The sequence below is a fragment of the Bombus vosnesenskii genome, unplaced genomic scaffold, assembly GCF_011952255.1.
Source record: "Bombus vosnesenskii isolate JDL3184/JDL3185 unplaced genomic scaffold, Bvos_JDL3184-5_v1.1 scf7180000013355, whole genome shotgun sequence".
Lineage (NCBI taxonomy): Eukaryota > Metazoa > Arthropoda > Insecta > Hymenoptera > Apidae > Bombus > Bombus vosnesenskii.
This window is the reverse complement of record NW_022882990.1, coordinates 2,651,828-2,667,835: the sequence shown is the minus strand read 5'-3', so window position 1 is coordinate 2,667,835 and position 16,008 is coordinate 2,651,828. Positions and strand designations below refer to the sequence as shown.

Below are 16,008 nucleotides of genomic sequence, written 5' to 3'. Positions count from 1 at the left end.
CAGTTAACAACCACCCTGTATATATCGGAGATGACGGGACATCGAGGCGTTTCTTTTGGAATTTTTGGGAAGATCCCCAATACTTTAGTCTAGACTATTTATTGTAGCTGTACTTAAATGATAAAACTTAGAAATAGTTGTTATGATTCAATCCTATTATGTTTGCCCGAGATTTGTGACGGTGGGCTTGGGCTCGAGGTGACGCAACTGGTCGCCGAACGTAGCCACGGTCACGGGATGAACGTTTTTACCTAACAGAGAAGTGCCAATATTGTGGGACACACGTTGTATTAACAATCAAACCCCGGGCAGGAGCAATGTCAGCTCTACGCGGGTCTGCCTAGCAACGGCAGCCCTGCTTATGCTGGGCCATCCTATCATAATGTGATCATACCAACAAGATCATATACCAAGTCCTATAGATACGAAACTCTTAGTCTAGTTAAGTCCAATCCTTTCTGACCACTACATTCTAATCGTGTTCGTGATTCGCACAGGTGTTTCGTTGCGTTATGAAACTATCGCTGTTATCCTTTGCAGACATTATTATGATATTATTTAAGAAAAAATTCGTTAGAAATGGTCTTGGATTGTTTGTAAAGGTTTACCGTGTACAATATTGTTTAATTTATTATATAACCTCAATAAAATTATTTATATTATTATTATATTTTTTAATTGTCCATCTCTACTTAATTGTAGAACATTTTTTTATAAATAAGGGTTTTGTTTGTCTTTAAAAACTTTTACTTTAATTGAAGGGACAAAATATATACATACATATATATAATGGATTATAACATAATTAATTAAGTCTAGTGTCATTAAATAACTGACCATTATGTTCCAAGATCATCATACAGATATACTGTATATATATGCTATATGCATGTACATGTATTACATATTTTTTATCTTTATATTATTATTGCTCTATATAATATAATCTACATCACAGAATGCATTTATTATGGTATAATGTGATGTAATTATGTATTGTAATGTACTTACTAATAACTCTACGATGAGTGTAACATTAAATAAATAAACAAATAGATATTTATTCAATTGTATTTGTGAAATGAAATAATGTTATTGTTGCAGTAGTAATCCGACGAAAAAGGAAATTAGTATACGTATAAGAAATATGCAAATAGTAGAAACAATATCTCGGCCGAGAGTTTCGTGATAATTTATAAAGCACTACGGAATTTAGATATAAATATTGTTACAACTCCTAATAGTAAAATGTATACTGGTTGTGGTTAATAATTTTGAGGTTTCATATTCCTAAAACACAGGAAAATAGCTTGAAATAAAAGTTACCAACACAAGTAGTAATTATTGAATAATTATAAAGCGTTTCATATATATTTCATCGCATCGCATATTAAATTCGTCAAACATAATTTTTAATATATATCGTTTTTTAAGAAAAACAATCTTTCCACTCGAAATCAAATAAATACATCTAAAATATAAATATGAAAATTATAAACCGTAAGTGAATAGATAGGCAGCTTTCCGCAACCGAACTTGTATCACGAAATTACAAAGTTTCAACGATCATTATGATTCAATAACACTACTGTTACATATGAGAATTTGTTTCAGACGAAAGTTGTCATATTTCTATGAGGACAAATATTTTAACCATTTAATTTCGTATAATATATTTGTAATTATATAGAAACCTTCAATTAACTCGTCATATATGTACTATGTTATGATACATATGAAATGTTTATTTGAATGCTTTGAATTCTTTACCTAAAATTTCAAGAATTAAGAATTTCTATTGCTTGGACTAGATTTACATACAATTAAATGTTGATCCATGCTTTTTAATTTCGTGTGTCATATATTTGATATGGTGTTACAAATTATTGAATATTCTCCTTAATGTAAGAGTCAAAAAACACATTTATGTGTAAATTATGCATTATAAAAAAGATTATAATTATATTAGCGTCATTTCATTGCAAGAAGTCAAAAAGTATCTTATAAAGAATTTCTTACTCTGTGAAGATATACAGAAATAAAGCTACTTGCTTTAAATTATTAGTACAATTTTTAAAAAGAATTTTTTTCTTTTTAATAAACACTAAAAATACACACTTTAAAAATAAAGAAGGGGTAAAGCTGCGACGATTTTACAAGATGTGGTATAATAAAATCTAATCCTACAGTATTTTCAGTCTTTATCATCGTTGCTAATAATCACATATGTGCAGCTGATGCAATATTAAAAGCTATTTGTTTCAAACAATATATTTTTTAAATAGTATTTTTAAAATGGTGCTTAACATTGTATCAGCTGCACGTATGTGGCTGTTCGCTGTGGAGTGCCGAAGCGTGGAGACGTGTCTCTAGTGCCCAGCGTAGTTCGAAAACAACACGTGTCGCCCAACCGTCGAAAGAGAACACAGCTAAGTGTCCCTTACCCTCTAGGGAGAAGAAAATCCCACGCACCTAACCCCAACCCGAATACTAGCCTCACAGCCTCACGACTAGTTGTTCATTCCGAATTAACTAGCTCGATGATGGCCCAGCAACCGCGAACAGGCTCTCCGGAGCAGACTCGCAGCTACACCGTGCTACCCCCCCGTGGCAGAAGTGTAGCAGAACTCTCCGCACTAACGACGCTAACACTACAAAGAAAAGGAAAATAGAAACAGCAACGCAAATAAACACACACAACAGGTTCGCCGTATTGGAATCCTCAAACGACGCCATGGAAATCGTAGAACCGCCACCAGACCAACACTCACAGAGAATCCCCCCTCCCCCACCGATATTTGTGGACGACATCATTGACATACAGACAATGATCAAGTCCCTAGAGAGAGATATCAGCAAGGAGGAATATAACATTAAGATAAGCAACAATAAAGTAAAAATACTGCCGACGAACCCAGAAGCATACAGAAAACTCACCAAGACACTCAGAACCCTGAACGCCAACTTCCACACCTACCAACTCAAACAGGAAAGGCCTTTCCGGGTGGTCCTACGAAACATACACCACTCAGCAGACATAGACGAACTAAAATACGAACTCTCAAAACTCGGCCACGAAGTCGTCAACGTAAGTAATATAAGGCATAGAGTCTCGAAAGACCCGTTATCCTTATTCTTCCTAGACATTAAACAAAAACCGAACAATAAGGAAATATATAACATCAGTCGCCTAATGAACGCGATAGTAAAGATCGAACCACCGCTCGTGAAAAAAGAAATAGTGCAGTGCAAAAGGTGCCAAAGGTACGGTCATACGCAGAAATACTGCAACCATACTTTCCGCTGCGTTAAATGCGCAGGCTCTCACTCCACTGACCAGTGCGCCAAATCACCGGAAACCCCAGCGAAATGCATCCACTGCCAAGGGGACCACCCTGCCAACTACAAAGGCTGCCCAGCATATAAAACACTATACACGAACAGGTACCCTAAGCTCAGAGCAAAAGAGGTATCCAACCAAACACCCAGCCCGCCGAAATTCACGACTACCCCAACCCCCTCGACCAACCAAACACCCAGTCCTACCAAATTCATCTCCACCTCAACCTCCTATGCCCAAGCAGTACAAGGCATCCAAAATAACCCGAACAGCCAAAGGAACCTTCCCCAAAACAGTGTCCCCAACCCACCTAACACAGACAACTCCTCAAGGCTTGAAAAGCTAATAGAGAAACAATCGGAGCAAATAAATCACTTGTTATCGCTACTAACACTCATCGTAGAAAAATTAGCACGCTCCGACTCAAAATAAAACCAAGGCGCATAGCACTCTGGAACGCCAACGGTCTAGCGCAACACAAACTTGAACTAGAACTCTTCTTAAAACACCAGCAAATCGACGTAATGCTCGTATCGGAAACCCACTTCACCGACAAGAGCTACCTGAAAATAAATGGTTACAAATTCTACCATACCCAACACCCCAGCGGAAAGGCCCACGGTGGCACCGGAATAATAATCAAAGCAAGTATTAAGCACTACGAACTTCCATCATTCCAGAAAGACTACTTCCAAGCAACAAACGTAGCAATAGAAGACTGTCATGGCTCAATCACCACCTCAGCAGTATACTGCCCTCCCAGACACTCCATCGCCAAAGAAGACTTTGATAACTTCCTGGACACCCTGGGCAATAGATTCATAGTTGGAGGAGACTATAACGCCAAGCACATCCAATGGGGCAGCAGACTGGTTACAGCAAGAGGCAAAAACCTCTTAAACAGCATAATAAACAACAATCTCAACTACCTCACCACATACGAACCCACATACTGGCCCACTGACACCAACAAAATACCCGACCTTCTCGACTTCTTCATAACTAAAAGTATCCCATCAAGACACGTCCAGATCAACTCCTCGGCTGATCTCTCCTCTGATCATTCTCCCGCGATAGCAACAGTCAGTTCAACAATCATCGAGAATACACCTAATGGCTCCATTCACAACCAACACACCAACTGGCAGCTCTTCGGAGAAGTCTTTACACACTCAACCTCAGCCTTCACCCCACTAAAAACAAAGGAAGATATCGAAGCAGCCACGGAATACTTAAACACGAGCATAATAAACGCAATCCGCCTCTCCACACCGACAAAGCCATCTAACAGCAAACAAGAATATCCCCATTACATACTAAAAAAAATAGCAGAAAAACGAAGACTAAGAAGAGTATGGCAGACCCATAGAACACCGGAGGACAAACGCAAACTTAACAACGCAACTAGAAAGCTATCCAGAACCCTAAGAAACTATAAAAACGACTGTTTCCATAAATACCTCGCCAGCTTATCCCCCACAGCCGACGCCAACTACTCACTATGGAAGGCCTCCAGGAAACTCACACGCCCCCCACAAATAATCCCACCTATCCGCCGTCCGCAAGGTGGATGGGCGCGAAGCCCTATAGAAAAAGCCGACCTGTTTGCAAAACACTTGTCAAAAGTATTCAAACCCCATTCCCCCCAAACCGCCGCGGACGTTACTGAATACCTGCACACCCCCTTCCAAATGTCCCCTCCTATCGAACCCTTCTCCTCTGCTGAGACTATAGAAACAATCAGTCGCCTAAACCCCAAGAAAGCAGCAGGACACGATCTAATAGGCAATAGAGCAATCAAGGAACTTCCCACAAAAGGGATAGCACTCATCACATCGATTTTTAATGCTGTCCTTCACCTGGAACACTATCCTAAGGCTTGGAAAATCTCATTGATTACCCTCATCCCTAAACCCGGTAAACCGATATACGAAACCTGCTCCTATCGCCCAATCAGTCTTTTACCTACCCTGTCCAAACTATTCGAGAAGATGCTCACGAACCGACTCCTTCCAATCCTAGAGAACTTGAAAACACTCCCAGATCACCAATTCGGCTTCCGAAAACATCATTCTACAGTAGATCAAATCCACCGCTTAACTCATACGATCAGCCAAACACTCGAAAAGAAAAAATATTACTCAGCGGTTTTTCTAGACATCCAACAGGCATTCGACAAAGTATGGCATGAAGGGCTACTATACAAACTTAAAAAGATCCTACCCCACCCCTACTACTCCATCCTAAAATCTTACCTAACCAATAGACAATTCATGGTTAAATGCCTAGACGCCACTTCCGCAACATTCCCAATAGAAGCCGGCATACCCCAAGGTAGTGTCCTCGGTCCCCTACTGTACTCCATCTACACTGCCGACCTACCTATATCAAACGATATAACAATAGCGACATTTGGAAAAGTGGTTTCACAAATGGGGCTTCAAAGTCAACGAAAAGAAATCCTCACATGTAACCTTCACGCTCCGAAAACAAACCTGCCCCCAGGTCACCATCAACAATGCAACAGTTCCTAGCAGGGACACAGTCCGATACCTGGGCATGACCCTGGACAGGAGACTAACGTGGAAGACACACATCTCAGATAAAAGGAAGCAACTAAAGGACAAACTAAAAAAACTCTATTGGCTCACGGGCCGACGCTCCAAACTAAATATACAGAATAAAATTACCCTCTACAAGACCGTAATAAAACCTGTCTGGACCTACGGAATCCAACTATGGGGAACAGCAAGTAACTCCAACATTGAAATACTCCAACGCTTTCAATCGAAAACGCTAAGATCCCTAATTGACGCACCTTGGTATGTAACCAATGAAACAATACACCGCGACCTCAAGATACCCCCCGAAGAGAGGAAATAGCAAAATATAGCGACAGATATAGCAAAAACCCAGTTCGCTGTGGAGTGCCGAAGCGTGCAGACGTGTCTCTAGTGCCCAGCGTAGTTCGAAAACAACACGTGTCGCCCAAACGTCGAAAGAGAACACAGCTAAGTGCCCCTTACCCCCTAGGGAGAAGAAAATCCCACGCACCTAACCCCAACACGAATACTAGCCTCACAGCCTCACGACTAGTTGTTCATTCCGAATTAACTAGCTCGATGATGGCCCAGCAACCGCGACCAGGCTCTCCGGAGCAGACTCGCAGCTACCCCGAGCTACCCCCCCCCGTGGCAGAAGTGTAGCAGAACTTTCCGCACTAACGACGCTAACACTACAAAGAAGAGGAAAATAGAACCAGCAACGCAAATAAACACACACAACAGGTTCGCCGTATTGGAATCCTCAAACGACGCCATGGAAATCGTAGAACCGCCATCAAACCAACACTCACAGAGAATCCCCCCTCCCCCACCAATTTTTGTGGACGACGTCATTGACATACAGACAATGACCAAGTCCCTAGAGAGAGATACCAGCAAGGAGGAATATAACCTCAAGATAAGCAACAACAAGGTGAAAATACTACCGACGAACCCAGAAGCTTACAGAAAACTCACCAAGACACTCAGGACCCTGAACGCCAACTTCCACACCTACCAACTTAAACAGGAAAGGCCTTTCCGGGTGGTCCTACGAAACATACACCACTCAGCAGATATAGACGAACTAAAATACGAACTCTCAAAACTCGGCCACGAAGTCGTCAACGTAAGTAATATAAGGCATAGAGTCTCGAAAGACCCGTTATCCTTATTCTTCCTAGACATTAAACAAAAACCGAACAATAAGGAAATATATAACATCAGTCGCCTAATGAACGCGATAGTAAAGATCGAACCACCGCTCGTGAAAAAAGAAATAGTGCAGTGCAAAAGGTGCCAAAGGTACGGTCATACGCAGAAATACTGCAACCATACTTTCCGCTGCGTTAAATGCGCAGGCTCTCACTCCACTGACCAGTGCGCCAAATCACCGGAAACCCCAGCGAAATGCATCCAAGGGGACCACCCTGCCAACTACAAAGGCTGCCCAGCATATAAAACACTATACACGAACAGGTACCCTAAGCCCAGAGCAAAAGAGGTATCCAACCAAACACCCAGCCCGCCGAAATTCACGACTACCCCAACCCCCTCAAGCAACCAAACGCACAGTCCTACCAAATTCATCTCCACCTCAACCTCCTTTGCCCAAGCAGTACAAGGCATCCAAAACAACCCGAACAGCCAAAGGAACCTTCCCCAAAACAGTGACCCCAACCCACCAAACACAGACAACTCCTCAAGGCTTGAAAAGCTAATAGAGAAACAATCTGAGCAAATAAATCACTTGCTATCGCTACTAACACTCATCGTGGAAAAATTAGCACGCCCCGACTCAAAATAAAATCAAGGCGCATAGCACTCTGGAACGCCAACGGTCTAGCGCAACACAAATTTGAACTAGAACTCTTCTTAAAACACCAGCAAATCGACGTAATGCTCGTGTCGGAAACCCACTTCACCGACAAGAGCTACCTGAAAATAAATGGTTACAAATTCTACCATACCCAACACCCCAGCGGAAAGGCCCACGGTGGCACCGGAATAATAATCAAAGCAAATATTAAGCACTACGAACTCCCATCATTCCAGAAAGACTACCTCCAAGCAACAAACGTGGCAATAGAAGACTGTCATGGCTCAATCACCACCTCAGCAGTATACTGCCCTCCCAGACACTCCATCGCCAAAGAAGACTTTGATAACTTCCTGGACACCCTGGGCAACAGATTCATAGTTGGAGGAGACTATAACGCCAAGCACATCCAATGGGGCAGCAGACTGGTTACAACAAGAGGCAAAAACCTCTTAAACAGCATAATAAACAACAACCTCAACTACCTCACCACATACGAACCCACATACTGGCCCACTGACACCAACAAAATACCCGACCTTCTCGACTTCTTCGTAACTAAAAATATCCCATCAAGACACGTCCAGATCAACTCCTCGGCTGATCTCTCCTCTGATCATTCTCCCGTGATAGCAACAGTCAGTTCAACAATCATCGAGAATACACCTAATGGCTCCATTCACAACCAACACACCAACTGGCAGCTCTTCAGAGAAGTCTTTACACACTCAACCTCAGCCTTCACCCCACTAAAAACAAAGGAAGATATCGAAGCAACCACGGAATACTTAAACACGAGCATAATAAACGCAATCCGCCTCTCCACACCGACAAAGCCATCTAACAGCAAACAAGAATATCCCCATTACATACTAAAAAAAATAGCAGAAAAACGAAGACTAAGAAGAGTATGGCAGACCCATAGAACACCGGAGGACAAACGCAAACTTAACAACGCAACCAGAAAGCTATCCAGAACCCTAAGAAACTATAAAAACGACTGTTTCCATAAATACCTCGCCAGCTTGTCCCCCACAGCCGACGCCAACTACTCACTATGGAAGGCCTCCAGGAAACTCACACGCCCCCCACAAATAATCCCACCTATCCGCCGTCCGCAAGGTGGATGGGCGCGAAGCCCCATAGAAAAAGCCGACCTGTTTGCAAAACACTTGTCAAAAGTATTCAAACCCCATTCCCCCCAAACCGCCGCGGACGTTACTGAATACCTGCACACCCCTTCCAAATGTCCCCTCCTATCGAACCCTTCTCCTCTGCTGAGACTATAGAAACAATCAGTCGCCTAAACCCCAAGAAAGCAGCAGGACACGACCTAATAGGCAATAGAGCAATCAAGGAACTTCCCACAAAAGGGATAGCACTCATCACATCGATTTTTAATGCTATCCTTCGCCTGGAACACTATCCTAAGGCTTGGAAAATCTCATTGATTACCCTCATCCCCAAACCCGGTAAACCGATATACGAAACCTGCTCCTATCGCCCAATCAGTCTTTTACCTACCCTGTCCAAACTATTCGAGAAGATGCTCACGAACCGACTCCTTCCAATCCTGGAGAACTTGAAAACACTCCCAGATCACCAATTCGGCTTCCGAAAACATCATTCTACAGTAGAGCAAATCCACCGCCTAACTCATACGATCAGCCAAACACTCGAAAAGAAAAAATATTGCTCAGCGGTCTTCCTAGACATCCAACAGGCATTCGATAAAGTATGGCATGAAGGGCTACTATACAAACTTAAAAAGATCCTACCCCACCCCTACTACTCCATCCTAAAATCTTACCTAACCAATAGGCAATTCATGGTTAAATACCTAGACGCCACTTCCGCAACATTCCCAATAGAAGCCGGCATACCCCAAGGTAGTGTCCTCGGACCCCTACTGTACTCCATCTACACTGCCGACCTACCTATATCAAATGATATAACAATAGCGACATTTGCAGACGACACAGCGCTATTAGCTTCCCACGCTGACCCGGTAATAGCCTCATCCACTCTCCAGCGAAGTCTCGACTCCATGGAAAAGTGGTTTCACAAATGGGGCTTCAAAGTCAACGAAAAGAAATCCACACATGTAACCTTCACGCTCCGAAAACAAACCTGCCCCCAGGTCACCATCAACAATGCAACAGTTCCTAGCAGGGACACAGTCCGATACCTGGGCATGACCCTGGACAGGAGACTAACGTGGAAGACACACATCTCAGATAAAAGGAAGCAACTAAAGGACAAACTAAAAAAACTCTATTGGCTCACGGGCCGACGCTCCAAACTAAATATACAGAATAAAATTACCCTCTACAAGACCGTAATAAAACCTGTCTGGACCTACGGAATCCAACTATGGGGAACAGCAAGCAACTCCAACATAGAAATACTCCAACGCTTTCAATCGAAAACGCTAAGATCCCTAATTGACGCACCTTGGTATGTAACCAATGAAACAATACACCGCGACCTCAAGATACCCACCGTCAAAGAGGAAATAGCAAAATATAGCAACAGATACAGCAAAAGAATCAACAAACACCAAAACCCCCTAATCACTGGACTACTCCACACGACGGACCAGACTCGCAGGCTGAAGAGGCACTACCCGCTAGATCTAAACGTCAGATTCACTTAATTATCCAAATTAAGCATATGCACTTACTTATAATACTTATAAATTATATCTAGCTATAATAGTATTAACTTATTGTAAATAAATAGCCATGTCACTGCGCCACGCCAGAAAAATTACTGAAAATTCTCAACGCGAGAATTGATTGTAATTTCAACAAATAAATAAAAGATATAGCAAAGAATCAACAAACACCGAAACCCCTAATCACTGGACTACTCGATACGACGGACCAGATTCGCAGGCTGAAGAGGCACTACCCGCTAGACCTAAACGTTAGATTCATTTAATTATCCAAATTAAGCATATGCACTTACTTATAATACTAATAAATTATACCTAGCTATAATAGTATTAACTTATTGTAAATAAATAGCCATGTCACTGCGCCACGCCAGAAAAATTACTGAAAATTCTCAACGCGAGAATTGATTGTAATTTCAACAAATAAATAAAAAAACGTATGTGGCTATTAGCAGTGATGATAAATGCTGAAAATACTATAGGATTAGATTTGTTTCAAATAGTATATTTTTTAAGTAGTATTTTTAAAATAGTTAATAATAAGCATGCTCGAACATACGCAAGGTATACACAAATCCACATACTCGAGAATACATATGTATACTTACGATCCTGGATTCGATGTCGAGACTTTGGTCTCGCCTTCTTTTCCCAAGGACGGGCGTGCAGAGGAACATATCCATAGAGCTTCCATCCCTTCTTAGACTATCCAAACTTCTGACAGCGACTATACCAGCAGCCTCGTATAATTCCCGCAATGGTTTTGGCCTGGTGTTTGATGTGAACAGTGCCGTCGATGGTTTGTTAACGATGTGAAAATGCTCTGTCCTTGTCGCGAACGTGCAAATATCCGATTCCGCTATAACATTATGTAAATTCGTTTAAAATATTTGATTCGATGATGCAAGATTTTATTATATAATATCAGATAACTAAGGATACACTATAATAGTACATTTAATAAAAATTTTCTTATTGGATGTACGTAATTATTCTGCGAAATAACGGTTTTTTTTAATGGTTTATTGTGCATTATTCGCTTTATTTTTATACATTGTTTATTATCTAAGATTATGAAGTTATACAACATTGTTTATTATCGTGTTTGTTAAAATTTGATTACTTCGGGTCTAGTAAACAATCAAGACAAGGAAATTAAAAAATTGTTATCTCGTCTGAATATATTTTGTAATGAATTCAAAAGAATGGAAATAAGGTTTGTGCAAGTAAAAGATTTATTCTTTTAATAATAAGAATTAATTAAAATTAACATATAGAAAAAATCAGATATTGGACAGATAGTAAAGATAGGTATCAATGAGATTTAATAAAAGTTTTATTTATTTAAGTTTCATTTATTATGCATATATTTTCATAGTATATAGATTATTTAGTAAATAACTGAGATTAATATTTTCCACTATCTGTTCACTTATCTTTGTCCCGATTATATGTACGATAGAATAAAATAAGTTACAATAGAATAGAATAGAATAGAATAGAATAGAATAGAATAGAATAGAATAGAATAGAATAGAGCAGGGTAGAGCAGGGTAGAGCAGGGTAGAGCAGGGTAGAGCAGGGTAGAGCAGGGTAGAGCAGGGTAGAGCAGGGTAGAGCAGGGTAGAGCAGGGGAGAGCAGGGTAGAGCAGGGTAGAGCAGGGTAGAGCAGGGTAGAGCAGGGTAGAGCAGGGTAGAGCAGGGTAGAGCAGGGTAGAGCAGGGTAGAGCAGGGTAGAGCAGGGTAGAGCAGGGTAGAGCAGGGTAGAGCAGGGTAGAGTAGAGTAGAGTAGAGTAGAATAGAATAGAATAGAGTAGAATAGAATAGAATAGAATAGAATAGAATAGAATAGAATAGAATAGAATAGAATAGAATAGAGTAGAGTAGAATAGAGTAGAATACAACAGAATAGAACGGAATAGAAAAGAATAGGATAGATTGAAAAGTTTTAAGTTAACAATTTATCTGATCTCACGTGCAATTGTTTTCAATAATTAATGAATTTAATGGTTTAATCAGATGATTAAATTATACTTAAAAAAAAGACTCAAGAGCTATTTTGAATTACTGAACCAACAAAATGGTGTACCCTCATAACATAATAAAATACTATCTATTAATATTTTAATTATCTATTATAATCGAGTATTTTTTATCAAGATAATAACTTTGGTAATTAGGACAAGTCAGGTTAATGTTATTAAAATACGTCAATTTATACAATATAACAGTAAAATTTTGAAAAGGATCATTTGGGCAACTATTTCTCACATTTTCGTTGAGATGTATATATAGTGCGTCCGGTTTACTTGAAGCGTTCAAATATCTTACAAATATGAATTATACGAAAAAATGTTTCAGACAAAAGTTGTATCAAAGTGGGGAGAATATACGATACGTCTTGAGATTTTGGGATTAATGTATACTATACATTAAAGAGAATGTACTTTTATTTGTTTGCGATAATCTTGAAACATCCTATAAAGATCACATTAACATTTTTTAATGGAAACCTGTATTTTTTGCATATTCTTTTAACTAGCATTAATCATATGTTTGTCACGTCATCAACTATCAAGATATAAACTTTCGAGTTCGATATGCTGCCGGCATCACGGCATCAGTGTTACCCGATATAGGTGCGCCACGGGATCACATAATGAGATACTGCTTATAATGCCACAGTCCCGAACAAAATATTAATACGTGTGTCCTGTCTTTAATTTCTCAGAGACAACATAAATTTTTGCAGTAAAGTAAAACGTAAATGCCACCACCCAAGAAGAAGGAATCTGTTATTAAGTACTATGTTAAGTACTATGTTAAGTACTATGTCTCACAACCATGTAAGTGCCGATATGTGAGCCGCAGACAGAGAGACCGCGATATCAAGAATTGTTAAACCAGAAGTTGAAAACCTAATTGCTTCCAAAATTTTTACACTAAATCTACTAACACTTCGTGTATACCTATTCCTACCGTGTGCTGTCAAGATAACTGGTGATTAAAGAAGTAATAGTTTTTATGATTTAACTTAGATAATGGTTAATTTATAACTAAATGTATATAAAATGATGAACTATCATAAAATTTCGTCCAAATTTATTTTTGTTTAATATTAAATATAGACTTAAATAGAATTACACTTTTATTTATATAGAGATATATCTTATTCAAATTCGCTGCATTGTTTACAAATTATCTTATTATCAAATGAACATTTTCCGCATAAATATTTCCCGCATTTTAGACAAATTTTCATAATTTTGTAATCTTTGCAATTTTTTACTTGACAAGTATTTTGTAGTAATGAATCTGATTTTCCCGCGATTCTTTATATAAAAGTAATGTATGCACTAGGTTTATAACTAGCAATTTTGTGAATTCTCTGTAAATTGGCCCCATACTGTAGATACCATTGCAAATTTATTGGTTCGTAAACGTTGGCTTTTTTCGCTCTTGTTATCAAATCGTATAAACCTCATAATTTCTGCAAAGTCATCCCTGCTCATCGTTTTTGAAAAAAATGCAGGTCTCCAAATTTTATTCCACAAATATGAGATATCTAAATTTGTTGCCTGATATGCACCGCGGGCATATAGCAGAGCAATAAATGCATCTAGTTTTGTTGCATCTAGCTGTTAGTCCCCAATGCTCTAAATGCTTCTTTTTCCGTACATTTCATTACATGATCCCTTATACGGTTATCAATGATAAGATAAAATGCCATCTTTACTTGTCCTTTCATTATATGCCGTTTAGCATATCTCTAAAACTATTATGAACTGATGTCCAGCCTGATGTTTGGGACTTGCATTTATTTCGCTCCAAACTGTCCCATTGGGCCCAGTTTCGATACGTTCGTTCTCTACATCAATTTGACCCTTTGCTGTCAACGATAATTTCTTTCCTTTTTGCCCTTACGTAAATGCTTATTTATAATATTCAACTCTGATTCGGTTGTAAATAGTTTTTCACGTGCTCTCACACCGTTTTCAGTTGCTGAAGTTTCTTGTTCATTGCACACTGAACAGTTTTCTTCTACGTCAGTTATTTTCTTTTTATAATTTTTTTTTCGAAAACTTTTGACATTTCTAGGGTAAATATTTATCACAGAATAATACCATGTATGGAATACAAAATTATTGTCAAATTTGATATGCTTTACTTTTTCTTCTATAACAACTTTACGCAAAACGCTCTGAGATGCTCTCTGTCTGAGTTTTAAAGATAACAAGTTTAGATGTCGACTAATTGACTAACAAACTGAGATTCTGTTCGAAAGGACGATAGCAAGTAAGAATATGGTCTGTGACGGCGATATTTATACGAAAATATTGATGGGTGCTGGCCGTTCTCCACTAAGGGTTACTCGAGGGTGGAGTTGGGAAAGCTTTCCCGTGTTTTATCTCAATGACAAATAACCCTGAGAAACTTCTCGACTTTTAAAATGTTTGTAGCAATGGACTGTAAAAAATGCTAAATGTTATGGCGGTTCCTTAAGATTATTATGGGCTGGAGTTGATATGTCTTGGCAGCTGGTGGCCATCTTGATCGAGGGGTGGATTATGTTTTATGACAAGATCACGGGTTTTAGGAAAAATCAGACATTATGAAGCCATATGATAAAGTTTAAATATGGTTAACTTTGTGTAGAAGTTCGAGAGCGGTCAATTTAACCGCCGCTGGTAGGTTTTGTGTTAAAGATCGTTAAGTAAAATCTCAAAGTAATGCATAATTTATTAAAAGAATACTAATTATGAGAAGAAAAAAAATCGTGAAGACCGCCAATAGTAACAGAGCAGAAGAAACGGGTCATTATACTTGTTGCTTCAAATTCGACATTAATATCACGTGAAATTGCTCGCAATGCGCGTGTTATTCCAAATATCAAAAGTGTCCTCCGCGTCCTTCAGAAGTGTAAGTTTATTTAACGATTAAAAATGAAGCAAAAGCCTGCGCCAACAAAACAACATAAATATCAACGGTTAACATTCACAAATGTACGTGTTCACTGGAAGAAGAAATGAAAACGTATTTTAGTTACTGAGGAAAAAAATTTAATATGGGTGTCCTTGATGGATTTTAATTCTATTACCGTGACTTAGAAAAAGGAAGAATGGTGAAAAAGCGACGACAAATGGACAACAGTGACATGATGCCGAATCGATTCAAAGAGAAAATGAATGGCCAAAGAAAATGGCACATAAATAAATTTGATCTTAGAACAAATCAATAAATGCGTTCTATGTATTATCAAACACAAGTTTATTTTCCAGTGTGACAATACTGTCGTTCATCGAGCTAAGGTTGTAGAAACATTTCTTGCAAGAGAAAATATATCAGTCTACGCGCTTTCCAGATTTGAATATAATTGAAAATTGTTGGATTATGATTGAAATTAAAGGAATCTATTACAGTAGAATAAAAATATAAAAATAATAATTTGTCCCAGAATATCATTTAAAAATTATACATATTCTGACCACACGTTATTCATTTTATGTTAATCATGATGTAAATTCTCTTTTTGGGAAAAGTATAAAAATAAATACATTTAAATAGACAAATAGATTTTGTTAATGTGCTGTCATTTGAATATTAGAGAGAACAACTACATATTTAGTAA

General features: G+C 38.9%; 1 protein-coding gene across 2 annotated transcripts in view; it reads right to left on the bottom strand.

The window, feature by feature from the left end:
• Nucleotides 1-16,008, bottom strand: part of LOC117237035 (serine-rich adhesin for platelets) — a 217,157-nt gene that overhangs the window by 44,013 nt on the left and 157,136 nt on the right. For both annotated transcript variants that reach the window (XM_033500620.1, XM_033500621.1), the window contains exon 2: nt 10,988-11,238. In XM_033500620.1, coding sequence (XP_033356511.1) covers nt 10,988-11,238 — 251 coding nt within the window. The remainder of the gene's footprint in view (nt 1-10,987; nt 11,239-16,008) is intronic.